General features: G+C 40.6%; 1 protein-coding gene across 3 annotated transcripts in view; it reads left to right on the top strand.

Moving 5' to 3' along the window:
• Positions 1–5,145: 5,145 nt before the first annotated feature.
• GNPTAB (N-acetylglucosamine-1-phosphate transferase subunits alpha and beta) overlaps positions 5,146–21,280 on the top strand; it is a 41,332-nt gene continuing 25,197 nt past the window's right edge. For 2 of the 3 annotated variants that reach the window (XM_082279531.1, XM_082279530.1), the window contains exons 1-7: positions 5,146–5,330; positions 9,408–9,493; positions 14,967–15,086; positions 16,739–16,780; positions 17,519–17,724; positions 18,405–18,469; positions 18,658–18,792. In XM_082279531.1, coding sequence (XP_082135657.1) covers positions 5,214–5,330; positions 9,408–9,493; positions 14,967–15,086; positions 16,739–16,780; positions 17,519–17,724; positions 18,405–18,469; positions 18,658–18,792 — 771 coding nt within the window. In that variant the 5' untranslated portion in view covers positions 5,146–5,213. The remainder of the gene's footprint in view (positions 5,331–9,407; positions 9,494–14,966; positions 15,087–16,738; positions 16,781–17,518; positions 17,725–18,404; positions 18,470–18,657; positions 18,793–21,280) is intronic. The other variant, XM_082279532.1, reaches the window with a different exon arrangement.

Genomic DNA, 21,280 nt, shown 5'->3' with positions numbered 1-21,280 from the left:
AGAGAAGCTGGTCCTTAAGAGCATGTTAGTATAGTAAATGAACATGAAAGTGTAACAGAGAAACCTTTGGGGGGCTTTGGCAGGAAAGAAACGGGCCAGAGCTGTGGAGAGGGGCTGTAGGTTCTGGCTGCCAAAACGTCACATTAATTTTACCCCAGCTGCTGCAGATTGTGTGAGTTGTGAAAATCTGGCAACACAGTTTTCAGCGTGGGTTATCAACTCTGTGCTTCATCCCAGGAGCTCAGGTAACCTGTCCTGATGTCTGCACTAGCAAGGCCTCACTGGTACTCATCTGCTGAACAGGACAAAGCTCCCCTGCATACTCACATGTGCCATTCATGCATGATGATGAGATGTAACTTCAATGGTAGTTATTGACAACCAAGCAAAAATTAGGATTTCTGGATTATGTTTATGTTCATAAAACAGCATTTATTACATTTTTCTTTCCTTAAATGTTACTAAATAAAGACTCTTCAGACCAAATGCACAAAGGTAATAATGGAACAGATGTTTAGGCAGTTTTCTAGATTGCCATTAAAATCAATAGGAATTTAGATGCTTTTATGTGAGCTTTTGAAAACTTTAATCCTTCTGAGCATGTGCATTACAAGAGTGAGTGGTGAAATAATTGGCTTTTTTCCTTCTCTCCATTCTTCAGTATATGGGGCAAGCCTGTTCACAGATGTGTAGAAGAACTTCTAGGATTTAGAAAAAGTTCTTAGTAGATCTATTGTAGATCTATCTAGTGAATAGGGCAGGAATACAAATGATGGCTGCATAAATACAATAAGCAAATATAAATTGGCCCCTGTCTCTGCTGCAAAACTGTTCTCTGATGATAGCCAAGTTACTTCAAACAAACTCTCGACAGACAAGTCACTAAACCTCTATTCTGAGCTTTTACTTGCCTGACTTGAGACACCTTAGAATGCTCAGAAGTTCAGAGCATTCACAAAGGAAACCAAAATCCCTAAGAGTGAAGTGCTGAGCCTTCAGAGTACTACGAGTTATCTCCTGTATTGTGAAAATTCAGACTTAAAGTGGAACAGGCATCAAACTTGCTGATTTTTGTCTTTACCTTTGCGGTCAGTAATTTTTTTCTCACAGAAGTGCTACAAGATTAATTCATGTTTATGAAAGAGACCGTACAGAGATGAATACAGGAAACCTCTGATGATGTTAATTCTCTTTTCTTTAGAACAAGATTCATGGAATGTGCAGTGAATAATATTCTTGGCTAACAGAGAAGCTTGCGATGCTTTGTTGATTATTTCTGGTCTTCTGCTTCAACCAAAGTTAATGACACTGTTACCTCAGATGTTTAGCTCTTAGTGTTCTCCTTTCCCAGCAAATTAGAATGCAAAAGACCTGGAAAGAGCTACTACTGGACAAGTTTACCATGCCCAGTAACAAGTTCTGCCTTCCTCAAGATTTTGAGCATTACAGAATCTCCATTCCTGTTGAAAGAAAGTAGATATTACTTTCCTTTTCAAAGTAGCTTCTACCCCCTCTTAGAAAGGTCTAACTGTAGTAAGAAAAATATCAAAAATTCCGAGTTTTCTAAGAGCTAAGAGAGAAAAAATGTTGGTGAAGGCAACTTGCAGAAAATCAGGATCAAGATAAAGTGTGTTTATAGCTATTTGACAGTTTATTTAGATTACATCATAATCCACAGGAGGCATGCCTTTGTGTTGAGTGCTGCTACGTGCACCTTTGAGTTAATACAAATACAAGAACAGTCAAGTAGATTATCCCAAGAGCCCAATGGTTTACATGGATAATGACTTGGCAAGGCCCTTAAGTATACATTGGATTATAATGGCAGTGCCTAATTTTTACATATCCTGACATCTAGTGGAATTTATTGCTCCTAGCAGAATGTCTGGGTTCATTTGCATCTACAGTGACTGGGAGAAATGGATAAAGTTAAATATCCTGCTCTTGGATGCAATGATAAAGTTCTCACCTGGAGAATTGCGTAAGCAGTGCGTTGGATAAAATGTGAAAACAGAACAATTTGGCCTAAGCCCTGCTCCTTTCAGACACATGCCTACAAATACAGCTGCAACAAGGCCTCTGATCTGGTTCCTGGTTTTGATCTTGGAAATAATTTCTAGTGACAGACATAGAATAATCCCAGCACCTTGGATAGATTGTCTCAGAAGGTACTTGAGCTGCATCTGCTATGTGTACCTTAATAGCTTGCTGTTCATTAGCAAGCTGAGGGTGGCTTTGTTTTCTTCCATTTTCCATGCCTTTCACAGAATCACAGAATCATCAAGGTTGGAAGAGACCTTCAAGATCATCCAGTCCAGCCATCAAGCCACCATAATCACCCCTAAAATGCATCCCCAAGTGCGACATCCAGACGCCTCTCGAACACTTCCAGAGACGATAACTCTAATACCTCCCTGTGCAACTTATTCCAGTGCCTGACCAGTCATCCAGAGACAATTTTTTTCTAATACCTAACCTAAACCTCCCCTGGCACAGCTTGAGGCCATTTCCTCTCATTCTTTCACTTGAGACATGGCAGAAGAGACCAACTCCCAGCTCACTACAACCTCTTTTCAGATGGTTGTAGAGAGCAATGAGATCCCTCCTGAGCCTCCTCTTCTCCTGACTAAACACCCTTGTTTCTCTGGAATAATTAAACCTTGGGTGAACTGAAGACGGAAAGAGTGTATGAGTCCATGGAAAAATGGAATATAGGGGAACATCTGGAGTATAGAGTCGTGTTTCCTGTCACAAACTGGTTAGGCTGTCTCTCAAAGCTTGATAGGTATTCCTGCTATTCCTATTTGAAATATATTCCAGAACATGGTTTTGTTTCCCTTTTTTGTTTTGGTTTTGTTTGCTTTGGGTTTTCCTTTGTTTTGTTTTAACCTGGTGACAGTATTGCATTTAATTTAAGTAAGTTTCTGATCTTCATTTCTGTGATGTGAACAAGTGAAAATATTTTAGTGTCTTTTTAGAAGGAAGGGTCTGGTTGTTCCTTTTCATGCACCTATTTCACTTTAAATATATATTCCTTGAATATAAGTACTCTACAAGAAAGGACAGATATAGTGCCGTCATGATTTATTCAGCACCTTTTTATATCTCTGTGTCTACTGGTATACCTTGTCTGATACTTTTTAAAATAATTTAAAGATTATGTGAATTTTAATGGTTTTACCATATTGGTGTCATATGGAAGTATTTATTGGTCTGTATAAATGTATCATCTCACACTTTGTTTTAATTATTAATCCAGGTCTTGAAGAAATTCGGCTTCCCCTGACTGGTTTCTGGTTTACATCGGTGATATATCTCTCAGCTTCATCTTTTCAGCACATTCACTTTCATTTCTGCATTTACGCTGGATTGTTTACCAGAAATAGATCTTTTTGACCAGAAATAGGGGTTCTTCTCATAATCTGCATGTGTGCTATACCTCAGTTCTCAATGAAAACCTCAGTCTGCTGACTCAGAATTCCAGGCCATCACCGGCACTGCCGGCACAGTGCTGTAGGCAGTGGTAACGAGATGCTGCTAGGCAGTAATAATAGCTGAGTAATAATAGCTTAATAATAATAGCACAGTGCTTGAGCAGGAGGGGCAGGTGAGGGAATATGTAAAGATTATATTCCCCGAGGGTCGTACTTTGGCACATTGGTGAGAACATGTGAAGGAGAAAGTGCTGGCTGTGCACAACAGGAAAGAAATTTAGCTAGCTGAGAAATTTTCTGTGTACCAAGACTGGAAGGCTGGGTTATCATGAAGGGCCAAATAAGTATTATCAGGCTGATAACACACCATAAGGAGGAGGAACACAGCACTATGAGGTGAGTTGTGAGGCTCTGCAGGTAAGCCCTGGTGAATTTGCCATCCTGTCCCATGGCCCATTGTCAGGAAAATCCACAAATGCCAGAGGTTTATGTCCAAAAAGGAGACAGAGGAGTCCTGCAACTTTATTCGAATAAAGGGAGAGAGCCCACCGGGGCACACACCCATGGAGTTTTCTCTCTCGAGGTTTTGGAGGGCACAGCCTCCTTCTATCCTGAACTCCCGGCCACATGGTGCCCTCTTCCTTTCCCTTTGGGCTGAGGTACAGGGAAGGTACAGCCTTCCCGAACCGCCTACCACATATCGATATCCCCCTTGAACCTACTGTTTTACTCCAAAGCTCAGAAACTCAGTCTTGTGCAGGACCTTGTCTGTTTCAGTGGCCAAACTGGCTCTGCAGCAAACCTGCTGCCCGAAGTTAGTAGAGACATTAAGAGCCATTCCAAAGACGTTAACACTGAAACCTTCACCCATCAAATTGTTTGTAAGGACATTAGCATTCCTCTCACCCTGGAGAAAGACAAAATGTGACACAAAAAAGTAAGTAGGAGAAGGGCTCAGTGGCTTGGGAGAGATGTGCCAAAGAGCTGTGCCTTCTTAAAGTATAGCCAGGTGTAGTTCTCTCACACCACAACTGTGTAAATATACTGGGACAAAGTTCTGGAAAGGGTCAGCCACTGTTACTTAACACAGGAAATAAAGGATCACAAGGATGATGTTTATTACTCAGAAAAGTCACTGCAGTGAGTTTTAAGAAATACTTAAAAGACCTTTTGATGCAGGGCTAGACTACAGAGATAGGTGCTACTACGCTTGGCCTCTTGCAGGCCTGTGCCACCCCATCATTCTGCTGTGGCCACCAGCGGTGCCTCCGCCTGATCAATGCTTGACAGCGGCGCTACCAAGAGCGCCCGTCCCATGTAGGTGGCTGAACTTCACGGCAGAATCCAGAGTGTGCTATCAGCTAGTGATCGCTAACTAGTTCCTTGTCATGTTTTTTTCCTGAAGAGCTGTCCTTGAAGAATTCCATCAGTAATCCTCTCTAGCCTGCTGATTCCCATTCCACGAACACACCCCCGCACTTCATTTCTGCGCCAAAACACGCGTAGACTGCTTATGAAATCTCAGCACGCAGCTCGGCTGTGTCTGTGTGATGTCCTCAAGCCCTCCCGACGTCTCTCCGCAACGGGAACAGCCAATTCCCCGCCGCGCCGTGAGGCCCGGGAGCGCCGCTCCCTCAGCGCGGCCCCCCCGCCACCGCCAGGCGGCGCCAGGCGCTGCCGGAAGCGGGGCGGGCGCTGGGCCGGCGGCCCCGCCTGGCGCAGGCAGCGCGGGGAGCGGGGCCGGGCCGGGCCGTGCGGGGCGGCGGCCGCCGGCGGGCCATGCTGCTAAAGCTCCTGCAGCGCCAGACCTATACCTGCCTGTCGCATAGGTATGGGCCCTGCCTCTGCCTCGGGGGCCTCGTCCTCATGATCGTCTCCGCCCTGCAGTTCGGGGAGGTCAGTACGGTGCCGCGCCGGCGCGGCGTGGCTGCCCCCCTTCCCCTGCCTGCCTCCCTCCCTCCGTGCCGAGCGGAGCGGTGCCGGCGGGACAGGCGCAGCCCCGCGGCTGCACGGCCCCGGGGGGGTTTGGGGCTGTTTTTCCTCTGGGGAGCCGGGTAGCTGTGTTGTCCCGCGGGCAGCGAGGTTCCGCACCGGGCGCCTTGCGGGTGACAGGTCCCGCCCATCGCGGTGCCCCGTTCGCGCTGTGCCGAGGGCGCTGCCGCAGGCCCGCCGTGCCCGCGGGGACGGGCTGTGCCCGCATCCCGGAGCGCAGCCCTGCGGCCGCTGCCGCTCCCCAGGCCGCCCTGTCCCCACCTGTTGGGCTGCGGGGAGCGGTGGCAGCGCGCCGCGTGTCCCCTCGGGGGGTTAGCTGGGGTCTAACAGGTGACACAGACCGGCGTGCTCGGGCAGCTGGTGTTTGCTGCTCTTGTGCAATTCTTTCCCGCTTCCCTCGTCAGGTGACTTACTGCTGCTGTGTTTTTGTTTGAGTCTTTTAAAGCCTGTGCTGGATGTCACCTTCACATGTCGACTGGGAGTGACAGAATCTTTCCCCTTTCCGGGGTTTAAGGAGTTAAATGTATCCTCCCTCCAAGCTGCGCAGCATAGTCTGCTTTGCTCTTTACTTGTTACTTAGTTCGCCCGCATTAGTTTGTAAATGATGCCTTGTAATTACACTTTTTCTAGATATGATTTTACACGGATGTGTTGTACGTTTAAATCTTCATTTCACATTGTCTTATCGATTTGGTAAGTCAATGAAGGGATCTGGAGAGGAAAAAACGAATCCTACTTCAGTGCAGTGTTTGTGAATATAGTGAGGAATCAGGGAATTCAAGTATTTTTGTCAGTCTAAAAGGATGGCAGTGTTCAATGCAAACAGACTGGAATTTCCTGATTCCTAAGTTGTTCCCCTTTTTTTTTTTTTTTTCCCTTCTCTATTCTAATTTGATGGGTTCTTTCGGATACAGGGGGAAAGAAAGAAGATCCATAAAGAGTATTATCTGAAACTCTTGGATGTAGCACAATCAAAACTTTGTGTACCAACACATCTTCGTATAAAGTCCTTAATCTCTGCTGTCTTGTGGGGACCACAAGTTCCTGAAACACTTCCAAGCCATCAGCAAATTAAGTAATTGCAAAGTACTCATAGGCACCCGTTTGCACATGAGTATCAACGTGGATTGGTGCAGATTTTTTGGTGCTGTGAAACTGAGCACAGTTTTGCATTTCTTCAGAATGGGGACTTAAAACCCAGCTTTAGGACATCATAGAACTTTGAAGGTTTTAAAAAATATTTCAGTAGTTGTCTAAGTTACGGCTGATTTTGGTGAGAATCAGTCAAAATCACTGCTCAGAGTTTCCTCCTAAATCTTAGTTTGCTGCTTCCAGCCCTTTAAAAGCTACTTGGAAAGCTTAGATACAATTTAGAGAGTGAGCAAAAGAACTGGGAGAATCAGGTAGGAGTAGATTTTCCAAATTACATGTTAAGAAAAAAGAAAAGTGTTTTTAGCAAGCAATGTTTTTTGAAAGAACAAGCTAAAACACACCAATGAAACTAAGCCTGGTACGAGATGTTTGCATGCATTTTGCTTTTGCCTTTTTATATTGGTAAACAGTGGTAGTTCAATGGTTTAGGAGAGACAAGGCTTGTGAGAATGAACACTGTTAGACCTCTTCCGACAACTATCGTGGGAATGGAAAATGCTTCTCCAATACAGAGTCTGCAAGGTAGCAACGAATAAAAAAATGTAGAACTGTTGGGAAAACGAAACCAAGAAATCTTTCTAGAAATTAACAGCTAAACCATTTTTAGCCATCTGTGGGAAACTGAAGCAATAAAAAGGAGTGTGAGGCCATGCTTATCAGACCCTGGTGTCTGAACAGCATTTGCAGTTCTGCTTTTTCCCCAACCCTAGAACCAGCTTTTTTTTTTGTTCTAGTAGGCAAAATTAGATCTGATTTATTGGGTTCATGCTAATGTCAATATTACTGGTGAGTAAGAATGGATGGTTAGGGCAAATAATTTGAGACTGGTAATTCTCACAGCCAGAAGCTGAAAATGAGCTTCATTTGAAGGAAAATCTTGAGCTCAGTGAAATACTAGGACATTGAGCAGGATTCAGAAATATTTCTGCAAAAGCATACAGGGTAGCCAGGTCTAAGTCAATGCTGCTCCTTGTTTGTAAGATGAGCTTTAAGTATTAGGGCAGTTTGGTTATAAACCCTTCTTGGCCATGCTTCTGTAGGTAGCTCTGCTTTGGAAAATGCTTTATAGCCAGACCATGCCAGAGCCAGTGTTATCATCTGTCTGATACAGTAGCTCCTAATAGGCAGTGCCTCTCACCTTGTTTTTTAATGTTCCTCTGGTGGTTTTATAATATCAGTATGAGAAGTTGAAGCAAAAGAGCCTCTAGGCATTATTGCACTATGCCCAATGTGTCAGGAGGAAACAGTTGCTGGGAAAAAATGTATCAGGTAGAAAGAGTTTTTAACTTTGTTCCTTGATGTGTTGTTAAGAGTTCTGTCCTCTGCTCTTTTTGGCTATAGTTACACAAAAGACAAAGAAAAAGGCTGGAATGGTTAGTGTTTTTCTTCTGGAGAGACATATTATTCATATAATATATTCTTACTCAAATACTTCTGTATTTCTTCTAGACACAGATCAGTCACAGTGTGTCACTTCATCATTATCAGTAGGAGCAAATGTTTCCACATGGATACGCTCTTCCAGTGTGTACTATATTAAACCTGGTATTTGGCAGAAGGACTTAATGATTTATGCATAGTAAAGTGTAATAGTGTGTATTTTTAAGACAATTCCTGACCTTGGTATTTAAGGGAGGAGATTTTTATGCCTACATGGGCAATCTGTGTCCTTTGTATGAGGGGAATGGAAGTGTGCTGATGTGGTCTTAGTTACAAAGAGACCATCTGCAGCTCTGGCAGGAATTGTGTGTGTGCACTTGTCACCCAGGCACATGATGGAGCTTCCCTGCTCGATGGAAGGTTTTAATTTGCTTTAGTGGCAACGGGGGAAGAGAGATGTGTATCCTCTTAAGAGGGAGGAAACTTTTTGTGGTTTTGAGTGTGACCTTAGAGAAATGGTGTATTTCATAGTTCCCACAATACAAGAAATAAGTGATAATAACATTTAAATCTAGGAAGAGTGATGTAAAGTAACTATCATAAAAACTGTCCATAAAAAACTATCTACTATCTATCAAAGTAACTACTATAGTAAAATACTATCCTTTCCTGATTACCTTTCTTTTTGTTTTGTTGTTTTCATTTGTTTGTTTTGGGTTTTTTTCCCTCTCCAATGCTTACAAATATGTACTTATCCCAGTAAATTAAGCCACTGTGCCTTCAACTCTAAAATAGCACAAAATGCCACTGTAGTTTCACTGGAAAGGATGTCATAGCAAGTTTATCTCAGAGGAGAACTTGTATGTTTTATATTGCTTTTATCTCAAAATACTTGTACTTTTTTGTTATGTCAAAGCATAGTTACCACTTTTAGTGTTGAAAAATTGTGGGTGTTTTTCCTGGCTGTTTGTTTGCAAAGCTCAGATTTTGGAGGCGTGTATACTTCAATATGTCCTGTATGAGAATAGAGAGAAAGATGAGTAAAACTGTGCAGGGGTGTGTGTGTGTTAGGGGTTTCCTGCTTGTATCAAATTATATTTGATTTATATCTCAGTTTTGGGAAAACATTCCTGAACTTTTAAATACTGTGAGACAAGGGGGAGGTGACCTAAATAAAAAGTAGCTTAAAAAGAGTGTACATAAATAATGAAATCCTTTGTTGCAGAGAAAAGCAGAGTTTGTTCAAATTAAGCATGCTCTTCAGTTCTGGTTCTGATTGCTGGTTCAGTGTCATAATTTAGTTGGGATTTTGGTCTGCTCAGTTGTTTATTAGTGCATAGATCGATTTGAATGAAATCAGTTGTGGTTAAAGATTTCAAAGCATGAAATTTAAATACCTAACTTTAGAAGGTGGTGACATCAAGTGGTTTTGGTTTTTTTTCTTTGCAGGTTGTCTTGGAGTGGAGTAGAGACCAGTATCATGTTATGTTTGATTCATACAGAGACAACGTCGCTGGTAAATCATTTCAGAATCGGTAAGCTTTACCTGCACTTGACAGCATTGCACATTTTACTGTCTAATTAAATATTTAAATAAAATATATTAGTTGAAGTTACATACTGTTGAGTAGACCTTTTTGTATGGGCTCTAAATCTGCAGCAATTTTTAAACTTAGTGGCTTAAATATACTGCATAGTTAGTGCATAATCTCCCAGTTTGGAAGATTGGCATTTGAAAGCTCTAGTCATATAATAAATTTACATTTTTAATGTGTTTAATTCATCCAGTCTCTAATGAAACATCAATATGGTGACAATGTTAGCAATGAAGGGAGGGAATAACATATGTTCCATATTAAGATAGGAAAACATAAGTACTGTTCCTTATGTGCTTAAAATTTCAATTTTCAGTGTTTTGAGAAGTTATTTTTAAGTTACCTTGCATTTTCTGTGATGTCTCATGAGGGTCATTATTTAGCAGAGAAGTCACAAGGCTAGTAATAAGCTTTTAAAATCTGAGTGCATGGGAGAATCTCTCACAGCAAGTTGGAAACCAATTGGTCATTTATTTCAGTTGTGTTAACTGCTACATGACTTCCTGTGACTTCATGTCTGAATAGCCATGGCGTCTGTTGCTCAGGGAGTAAGTGGGCTGTGAATTGGTAGGTAGAAGAAAGCTACTAAGCAGGTGTCATCAGACTCTTAATATTGATACACTTGACTGGGAAAAAAACTAACCCTGAAAGCAGATGCTTAAATCTGCCTTGAGGTTTGTTGCATCATGGAACAGTAGAAATGATCAGATCAGTTTGTCACGCTTTAGTTGGTGTGAGGTAACTCTGTAAAAGTGCATTGCATGGTGTTGGTGAATACTATGAACTTTATTATAGTCTCCTCTTCTACTCCTCTCCCCCATTTTCCAAAGGATGACAGATAAAAGCAGAGTGATACAGCTCATATGGATGAATAGCTTAATGTTTACATGTTTTAGCAGCGCTGAAGTAAAACATGGCAGTTTGGTCCTGTCAGTACTAAAATGCCTGACTTTGTGATAATTGACTGCAGTGTTTTTATAAAACCGTTGACTTTTTCCAAAACAAAATCACAAATCTTACTCTTGTGGTGTAGATATAGTCACTTCCCATTTCTGCAGTGTTTCCTTACTTCATTTTGGTTGTGTAAAGCACTCCTTCACTACTGTTCATTTCTGGGGATTGGGAGCAAAACATCCAGTGCCTGGTGAGGAACTACTGGCTGCCTGATCAAAAGCTTAAGGTTTTTATGATGGGTGCTTAAATTATTCCAGTTCACCCATATGCCTTTAACAATCTCGTGTCAGGAGTAACAGGGATGTTTGCTGTGACATTTGCATGCAGATACCAACTTCCTCTAAAAATCCATACCAACAAGAAGTCTTTGCAGAGATACAGTTTTAGGCATTTTTTTGACTTTTAGACATCCCTTGTCAGGGGTTCAGTTTATTTTTATTATCAAACTTCACAAATGCAGTAATGGACCCTGTCTTGCAGCATGCACTTGCATCAGTGGTGGTTTGGTGGAGTTTTTTAGTCTGGTGTCAATGCAACATACAGAGCTACACATAAACTGAGGACTGTGGACTTCCAGATTGAATGTAGCTCGTACAGTGATTTTAATCAGTTCCTGTTTTAGTGCTAGAGAAAAATACTCAGAATTGGAGAACAGGAGGCTTGTTGGTTAGGAAAATTAAGCAGGTGTACTGCTTTGTGGAAACTAAAAACTACATGGCCTTTGGGAAATATTAATGGGCCTTCAATTGAATTTGAGCTGTGTTGTTCTCTAAGAGCTTTGCAGGTAAAATTCTCTGTTCTTGTGTAACAGTTGACTTGTAAACTTCTATGGAAAAAACCTCACTGTGGAATGTAGACAAATTTGTGTATGGGGGCAAGCTCCTTATGATGATAAACTAAAAAGCTCGTCAGACAAAAACAATGACATCATTAGTTACACCTATTGAACACTGTACTCTGCCAGACCAAAGCAGACTTCTGGTTTTGCCTTGAAGTTTAGCAATTGCTTTGGCTTGTTTTACCTCTCTGTTAATTACCCTTGGCATCCCACCTGTGGTACTTTTCAGATCAGCCACATCAGCTGCTAAACTTGGTACTTACATGATTGCTCAGCTACTTACATTACAACACCTTGAGAGAGTGGAGTAGACATTCCAGGGCTTTTTACCAAGTCACTTTATTATCCAAACCCATTTTTGAAGACTAAGCTTTGACATGAAAATAAAAAGGGAGAAAAGGAAACTAAGTAATGGAGTTCCATGCATGAGTGTTTTGGATGAGGACTGCATTTTATTACTCTACTTGCAAGTGGTATAGTAAGTGTACTTAGTGTAACTTTGCTATTCCAGGATGTCATATTTAAAACTCAAAAATGTATATGGAAAGATGTGAAGGAACAATCCTCAGCTTTTTAAATGTGCAGACTGATTTCAGTAGGGTGCAGCAAGTGAGAGCTATCAGTGGTCGGCCAGCCATTAACTGTCGAGCTGAGGGAGGCTGGAGAGAGGAAAAGCCATGGAACAACTGACTTACTGTTAGTGCCTAGTTACAGAGCTGGAACAGGCTGGAGGGCTGGGAGGTTTTCTATGAGCAGCTTAGACTTCTGTTGTCCATAAAGAGGCTCAGCAAGGTTGGAGATCACCATATGGTAGCTTGGGAGAGATCCAAAATCTGCTGTACCCCTTCAGCAACAGTGGATGTTGAGACAATAAAGTTTGTCTTCTACCTACAATCTCAGCTGTGACAATGGTTCTCTTATGTAAACATATCATGGGTATGGGAAATTCTTCCCAGCAAGAGTGACAGGTCTCCTGTCCTATCTGGGGGAGCTGGTGGCTCTGGTTTTGTCTTCAAGCAGGATCCTATCGATGTTTTTAGATTTGCAACTGAAAAATGGTTTTTGAAAGAGAAAAGTGTAAAACCTCACCTTAATTAATTATCTGGGAGTCTCCAAGGAATTTTCTAAAGTGATGATTTTCTGTAGAAAGGTGTTAAGATAATTTCCACTTGGAATCAAAGTGCACCTTCGAGTCGCATCTGTTAGTCATGACAAAGAGGGGAAATAGCTGATTAGAAGGGTGGCTGTATTTAGTAAATTAGCTCAGCTCAGCTTGGGCTTAACCCGTTTGCCAGACTGGGCGTTTCTGAGGAAGACCAAATGTATAAATCCATATGAAGGAAACACAGCTACAGAATTTGAGAGACAGTTTTTGAATGAAAAGACTTCTCTGAACTTCAACAATTTGCAAAAGACTCTGTATATTAAGAGTGTGTTTGGGAACAATACTACTGAAGTGTAGAATCTGTTCCTTTTAATTTTAAACCTTTTTACAGCAAAGTTCCACTACATACCTGTGAAAATATAAACTCGCAGGATATTTTAGGAAGCCGTGAAACCAGCCAGAAAGCTTTGGCCAAGTCCAGCAAGGTACAGTCTTAACAGTGCTACTTTGCTTAATTGGAAACAACAAATTGACTTGGGATATCTGATTTTTATTATTATGTTTGATAAATATTACTTTCTGAAACAATGTATGCTGTAAAGGCACATTAAGAAAATTTATTCAGTATTTGGATGTATTTTAAGCAATTAAACTAGTGGATCTGCAGACAGTTCCCTTTTTTTTTTTTACTGGTCTGTCTCTGTTGCCTCTGGTAGTGAAGAATGAGCTCGCCATGCCAGGGTTAATTAACATGCCTGCATCTGACCAAAAATGCTTTTCCTCTGTGGAATTTACTAGCATTTGGCTGTATGTGGCATAGTGTATGTAGGTGTATGTGCTACTGCATAGAGACACACTTTTAGGAAATGGGAAAATGGAGAGAGGCTTCACAGAAGTCAAAATTGCCTCACATCATAGAAAGAGTCAGAGTTCTTTCAGACATACTGTGTTCTTCAATGAAGCCTGGGTAAATAATTCTGCACTTTGCCCAGAAGGCTGAAGGTTGGGCATTTTTGAAATCCACTGACTTGAGTCAGGTGCTTCCACCTAAAACACTCCTTTCCAAGCTGTAGCATTCCAGGGAGCGTCAAACCAGTAATTTAACCGATCACAACAAATGTGGAAAAGCTGGAGGAGCTCCTGCCATTGAATTTCTACTCCTCTGGAGGACATTTTAGTTCAAAACATGCCTTGCAAGTGACTCAGAAGCTAGTCATCTCTGGAGAAAAAAGTGAAATAATCAATTGTATTAAGTAAATTGACTTTTTTAGGGTAGGAGGGTATCCCCCTGCAGATGTGCGAGACTTTCTGGGTGGTGCTGCTAGGGAAGGCAGCACTGCTGCTGGGATGTTCAAACTGTCTCAGAATGACCCACTCTTATCCTCTGAGTGTTGCAGCTCAGTTAGGAACAGTGGTAAATCGAGTACGAAATGTTCCTGCCCATTGTGCTGTGACGAGCTGCTGGCTGACCTTTTACCAAATTTTGTGCTTCAGTTATTGAGTCTGAGCCAGTAGAAGGTGAAGCTGGGTGCAAGCTCTCTGTGTGGCATGCTGTGCAAGGGAAGGTGGATGAAATACCTGCCTATAAGCTCTGCCTCTCTTTGAATGCTTTTTGGAAGGATGCCGTGGGTAGAGAGGGAACGAACACCTTTGAACCTCTCTAATGCTGGGATCCATGGGGTCACACTATGATGTTTTCCAATGTTTGCTAGGCCATCTACAGTTTAGGAAGGTATTAAATGGCTTGACACTGGAACTTTAGAAAATAATAATTGGGGTATCCTCCTGCTGTACGGGACTCAGAGACTCACCTATGGCAGCAGCCTGGAGTACCTGCTGACACAAAGCTGTGGGCCTTGTAGAGGAGCTCATCATAAAAAAAATAGGAAAGATGTACCCAAACCCCTGCATGCTAGGAAATCTGCAACTCTCCAGAAACAGCTCCAGGATATTCAATTGTGTCAAGAATTAATTTGTCTGCCGTGTCTGGAGTCTGAATTCATGTACCCAGATTAGATTGTTGGTTTATGAAATGCCCTGTTAATATAATCTAAGAGACATTCCTAGGATAGAGACCTGGTCCTGCTGACATCTACTGGCTCTGTGCAATTAAATAACAGTAAGTATGATTTAAGTTATGCTTCATGCTGTCCTGTCTAAAGTAGTTGGTGAATTAAGAATGTGCTCAGGTCCTGGTACTGACTTGAAAAAATTTTATGGGTTTGAAGGAGTTGGTGTCAGTGGAATTTAGAGCATAAAGTTAGAATTTCCTTTAGTTACTGAACAGTTAAAACCACTTTGTGTTCTTTTGGTTGATGTCTGTGCTGTTTTGTCAAAGGCTTGTCTATAATCGAGACATGATATATATAGCTAAAGAGAGTCTTTTTGCTTTGTCTTGTTTGCAGCCCAGACACCAACTATTTCTGTTGTTAGACAGAAATTGCTATTGTAGGATGCCATGAACACTTGTAATGTAATATTAAACAGCTCATGTAGCTTTCCTTTGAATTATGTAGGCTTTGTTTACCCATGCCAATTGATGTGGTGTACACCTGGGTGAATGGCACAGATGTTGAACTGATCAAAGAATTGCAACAGGTCAGGGAACAGATGGAGGAAGAACAGAAAATAATGAGGTAATAATCTTACATATTTTTTCTCTTCAGCTGACAGCAGCAATCTAATGCTGTACTAGTTTTCTTTGTTGTCATTTTTTCCCATGTTACTCAAGATGAAAATTCAAAGCACATTTTCTCACTTCTTCATTTGATTATTCCCAAAACTTTGTTTCAGTTCTACTTTTAGCTGTCAAGTACTGTCTAATTAGAAAATTGTTTAAGATAGGCATAAGAATTAAGGCTGTTCTGTCATGAATTTGTAAAATGCCGTGTGGAAAACTGTGCATTGTGTATGTCATTTTGTATTGATTTCTATAACTCAGTTTGTAAATAATAATAATAAAACTATGCCTCAAATATATAACCTCTCTTCAACCCTTTTTTCTCTCCTGACCCCCCCTCGTATTTCTTTTATAATGGGCTTCATAAAATCTTAAGCATATTTCTTAAGTTCTTGTTTTTAGGTTAGTTAGATTAATAGTCTCATGAACACTGAAATTGAGAAATGGGAAAATAATTTATGCATGTTATAAAGGTATGAGTTGGCCTTTAGCTAAGGAAGCAAAGACATGTATTTCTGCATCTGTTTTTGTAGATTGCACTATACAGTTCTGCAAAATTACTGATCTAAGCCTTCAAACAGGGGCTGCTGTTTCCAAGATACCTTGGATTATGTCTTGTAACTGTTGATTTGGTTTCTGATAAGTAACTCTGCTCACATGATCTGTTTTGGCCAGTAAATATGATAAATGGAAGGGCAAGTTTGTATTTTAAGGGTTATAATAATTCAGTTCAGAATAATGAGAAATCCACAAGTAAGTGGATTGATCTGAGTTTTGGCTTGTTATGTCTTGCAATTTATGTACAACTAACAGTATGATCTCAAGGGAAATTCTGGATCTTTTCTTTGTTACCTAAACACTGAAAGTATTAGTAGAACTTTAAATTCATTGATCTTAAACATAGTCTCTGCTCTGAAAAGCTTTCAGATTTATGCTAATATTTTCCTACCAGTTCACATAGCTAATATTAGTGGGTTTAGCTTTGTCATCACTCATGCTGTGATTTCTGTTTCAGCAGGGAAAAACACGTTGTCTTTTTCCATAACACTGATTTGGAAAGTTGAAATTAAGTTTATGAGTTAAGACTTGTGTCTATACTGTGTTTGCTATCTACAGGGACACCTGGTTCTCTCCCCGTTTTTCACGGGCTTTGGAGTCAATGACCGCTATTGCAAAAAGAACTGTTCCATAGACCTTATCAGAATATTTATGTTAGGCAAAGCAATCAAGACCTAGTTTCAGGTCACTTCATTCTGGTTTCTTACCAGTGTTTTTCACATCAATATCGCTTTTGTTAAGTAGCCTAATAATAACCCCATCAATTCCTGTAGCAGAAACAATCCTGCTGCCACAGCTCTCAGCACAGCCACACATTTCTGAGCTCTGCACTGCATGGGGGTGAGCAGTGAAGGGCATGAGTGTCAGCCTGTGCTCACCTTGGCAAGGCCAATGGCAAGGCCAATGGCAAGGCCTTGGCAGCTCTTTATCTGGGTTACTGGTGCTTTGACAACATGTCCCTGACTCAATTAACAATCTGAAATTAGAGTCGGTTCTTTTAAAACTGTCAATTCAGTGTTACTTAATATGCTTGTTTTAACTTTGTAATAGGGAAATCCTTGGAAAGAATGCAACAGAACCAACAAAGAAGAGGTGAGTTTTTGTGATTTTGGGGCATAAATTGGGATAAATTATATTCCACTCATTGTTAGGTGAAAGCAGATGCTGGTTGGGGGGGGTGGTTTGGTTTTCTACAGCCTATGCAGGCTTTCCTATGCCACTTCAAGAGCTGACAGCATGATAACATGTGTATTGAATTAAAGTAATGTTATTGTGACATATATGAAGGAGCTTCTTAAAACAAAACAGTTTCTGGAGTTTGGAATGCATATCCCTGTCACTGTTTAGGAATAGCCCCATGAAAAAATTTTCATGCTTTTTTGAGTCATAAGACTACAGGTAGATATGCATTAAAAGTTCAGTGTTGCTTTCACCTGCCATTTGTATACATGGCACTGCAAGTAGTAATTGTCTGTGGAGGGTCCACGCCTCTTGTGGTTCTGCTGCCAGGAAGCAGCAGGATCTGGTCTGTCTCAGTCATTTGGCTTGGTCCTTCTGTTATTTAGAGATTTTTATAAGGTCTCTTCTGTGGGTGGACTTGGAAATCTTGGAACTTTGGAAAAAACAGTTGTGGGAATGAACTAAACACTACCAGTCAGGTATTTGCCTTCTGCAGGAAGATAAGCATGCTTTCAGTAATTTCCCCCTGTTACAGCAAATGTTTCAAATAATTGATCAGATTTTACAAAAACTTTTCTCATTGCATCCAAGATTGATTTCTGTCTTAAATTTTCTAGTGGTGTTAAATATGCCTTTGGTATTTTGTTGTAGTGAGAAGCAGCTGGAGTGTTTGCTGACGCACTGCATCAAAGTGCCCATGCTTGTCCTGGATCCTGCGCTACCTGCCAACGTCACACTGAAAGACCTGCCGTCCATTCATCCTGCTTTACAAGCTGCTAACAATATGTTCTTTGTAGCAAAACCAAAAAATCCTTCTACCAATGTGACTGTAATTGTTTTTGATAGCCCTAAGGATGGTAAGAAGCTCTTTGTTTTTAGAGCAAGATCTTAGTAAGCTGCTGTGAATTAGTTTTAGGGTTGGGGTTTTTTTCCTCCAGTACTGACTTTGATGCTGATTTTCTGTTTGACTTTAGCAAGTCATTCAGTATCTCTCTTGCCCTCAAACTGCTTCTCTAAATGATTACGTTAATGATACTGTTTGCTTACCTCCCAGACAACTGATTACAGATTATTAGAGTTCTGTGCTTTAAAAGGCTATTGCAAAACAGGTTTGATATCTGAATATCTGTGTTTCTCTGATAATCTCAAGAGGCTGGGGTTTAGATTGAGGAAGATTAGTTTTAGATCCTCTTTTAATTGCTGTGAAGTCTAGTTTGAATAATGTGCAGAAAGTTCTGCCCTTGTTCAAAGGATTGCCAACTGTAAAACAATCATTCAAGTGTTCAGCATATATAAGTAGGGTCTTAGAGCACGTATGAGTTTCATATTTTGTTTAATATATAGTGCCTGACTACTGGTCCAACCACTGTCTTTATTTTACCACCAAGAGTTATTTATCATTTATAAAGACAACTTTTCACACCATAAATATTCAAGTATCTTTAATTTGCAAAAATATTTTTTGCTTACTAGAATATAGAAAAGAAGTGACTTTATACTGAAAGAAGTTTTTGATTTGCAATTTTATGTATTCTAGTTGAAGCTGCCCATTCTGGAATGTTAAAAGACAACGGCAAACAGATAGTATGGAGGGGTTACTTGGTATGTACTTTGACAATCTGTTGATTAGCTTTTGTTATGTATTAAACATTCTGTACATTTTTAGAAAGTTTCTGTGCTATTCTTTCCATAACTCACATGTAGTAAAAAGTGAAAGCTTTAGATCAACCTTGTTATGAGAATTATTCTATGTTTAAAAAGATCTTTATACCCTGTTTTTTTGTTTTTAGACTACAGACAAAGAAGTGCCAGGTCTGGTATTAATGCAAGACTTAGCCTTTCTTAGTGGATTTCCAGCTACATTCAAAGAAACAAACCAGCTGCGAACAAAACTACCGGAGAACCTGGCCTCTAAAGTAAAGCTGGTAAGGCTCTGGAGGAATGAGTGCCTTAGTTGTACTGGTCTTTTGGAATGGCTCAGGTATGGAATCTCACCCACCTAGGAGACTTAGGATATTTCTGAGAGTAGTGTGGGTTTTTTTTGAGTGATTCTTCCTGAAGTTGTGAAGCAGATAGTGACTCAAAGAGTTGCCTGCAAAAGACCAATTGTCCATTCTGTGACTGCAAGTTATTAGGCATTCCATTTGCTAGCCTGCAGCTGATTAAAAGGCAGCCTTACCAGTTTCTCTCAGTCGTTTGCTGGAGGCTGTTTTCTGGCTGTAGGATTCTGGATCACTGGCTTGTTTAATGTTACAGAATTTTGTTTATGTAGCTTCTTAGCTTTTTTCTTCCCTCTTAGCTCTCTTAATAGTAACAGCACTGAGTGCTGTGTTTCTCTCTGCCACGTACTCTCTGGGGTCTTGAGCAAGCTGCCCTTCAGCTGACCCACCTGCAAGGCAACAGAAAACAACTTGTGTGACTGCCATTTAGTGCCTTCTGTTCTCCCCTGCTATTTGGACACCTGTTAGAGTTACAGCCAGGTTTAATGGATAGGTGAAGGTTTAAAAAGTTTGTTGAAGGCATGGACTTTTGTACTGGAGAGGATGTGATTCATGGTGTGAAAAGGACTGAGGCCAAGGAATTTGTGGAGGAGAAGGAGTTAGCAGGCGAAATGGGATGGCAATCCATAGGTAATTTGTCTTCATTATTCTGATGTCCACCTGTAGCATCTGCTAATTCACTTTATGACTTGTTCTTGGCGCTCAAATGAACATGAGGTCCTGTTCCCATTTTTTTTTTTTATTGGCAGGCTGAGCTAACAACTCGTACTCTGTTGCAGACATTATCTTGTGTAATTCCTTTCATAGGCTGGTCACACTCCAACATAATGCGAGCTGAAATTCTTCTTTCTTGTCTCAACTTGTGTTAGCTGACTGGGAGTCTTGATAATGGCAGAAGCCTTGCAAAGTAAAAACATATGTGCCTGTCTTTCTACATGCTCTAAAACAGATTAATAGAGAGAGCTTTTAAAGCTTAAGCTTAAATAGGTATTTTCTTTTGCCTTTGCATCTCTAGTGTCACAGCAGTTAAATAACAATGGATGTTCATATGGTTCATTGCTATCCAGATGAACATAAAGGCTTCATCTCAGGGGTGTCTTAGATATGTTTCCCATCTCCTTGTCTGTTTTCATGGAAATGACATCCTGTGCCTATTATCATTCTGTATGATTTTTCCTTACCCTGTCTTGGTTGTGTTTTTTAATTTGTCATCAGTCATGTGTCATCTATTTGTGCTGGTTCCCTTTTCCTTGGTGTGTTCTTATCTTTGTGTCAACATTGCCATTGTGATCAACTCACCTGTTCCTAAGAACTCCTCTTCCACAATTTGGTTGGGCATATCTCTGTGTAAACACAGTTTTTTCTCAGGCATCCACAACATTCTGCAGTTTTCTTTCAAGTCATCTTTCCTGTCTGTGTTTCTTTTCTTCCTGGTGGATGCTTTAGAGCAATTAAATTGGGATTATTATACCCTGTGTGATCATAGCAGTGAATTCTTCCCCAGCCACTCCTCTTACTTTTGATAGCAGCAAGTCATGTATGTTATAAAGAAACTTATGTATGTAAATGTAAGAAATGTTTTATTTTTATGCATAAACATTTTTACATATCAAGTGTGGATGAGGTTGTTTCTATAGAAGCCTTTGGTAGGTTCTGAGCTCAGTCAGTTCTTCTTTCAGTGGATATTGTAGGTAGGCAGTAATAGTAAACACAGCCAAGTGTGGTTTTCCTCTTACCAAAGGGAGATGCGAGGTTAATGCTACAGTTAAGTAGAAAAAAGGTTGATTATTTACAGTCTCCACTGACATTTGCAGCAATTCCTCTCTTGCTGTCATTTCTGGAATCTCTTAAGTGGTGTGAGATGTCTTGTGAAGAGGAAGAAAGTTGCACCAAGCTTGAACTAGACTTGTGTCTGTTCATAGATGCCTCCTGATGCTTAATGGGTTTCTGTGTGCTTTACGAGGCTGTTTTAGTTCAACACTACAACTAAAGAAATAATAATAAAAATTTTGGACAATGCTGCTCTTAGAAGGGAAGAAAGGTGAGAAAGAAAGGAGTGTAGTTATTGGTGCATTTGTGTTGAATGTTAATAATGCTGTTTTAGTTGGATTGCTTCAGTTTGGTTGAAATAACTTCTAAATCCAAGGAGGACCAAAAATTGTTCATCTAGACCAGATTTTTTTTCTAAAAATCTGAATATCTGAGCAAAGCAGCTGAACTCAACTAGAGGTGATTAAAATGTAAAGATTCATGATATAATGGATCTTTTTGTGACATGAATTACATCTGTTAGAGTCTACTGAATTTTTGTCCTTAGGGCCTGCACTGTACTGTAATGATACAGAAGTTTATTTCAAGATGAAAGTTGAGCAGCAGTGTGTCTGCTGGTCCCATTTGATGTTGTAGGTTGTGT

The sequence above is a fragment of the Coloeus monedula genome (genome assembly GCF_965178545.1).
Source record: "Coloeus monedula genome assembly, chromosome: 4".
NCBI classification, from domain to species: domain Eukaryota; kingdom Metazoa; phylum Chordata; class Aves; order Passeriformes; family Corvidae; genus Coloeus; species Coloeus monedula.
Note: the sequence above shows the minus strand (reverse complement) of the source record. Positions and strands in the feature narration are given on the sequence as shown.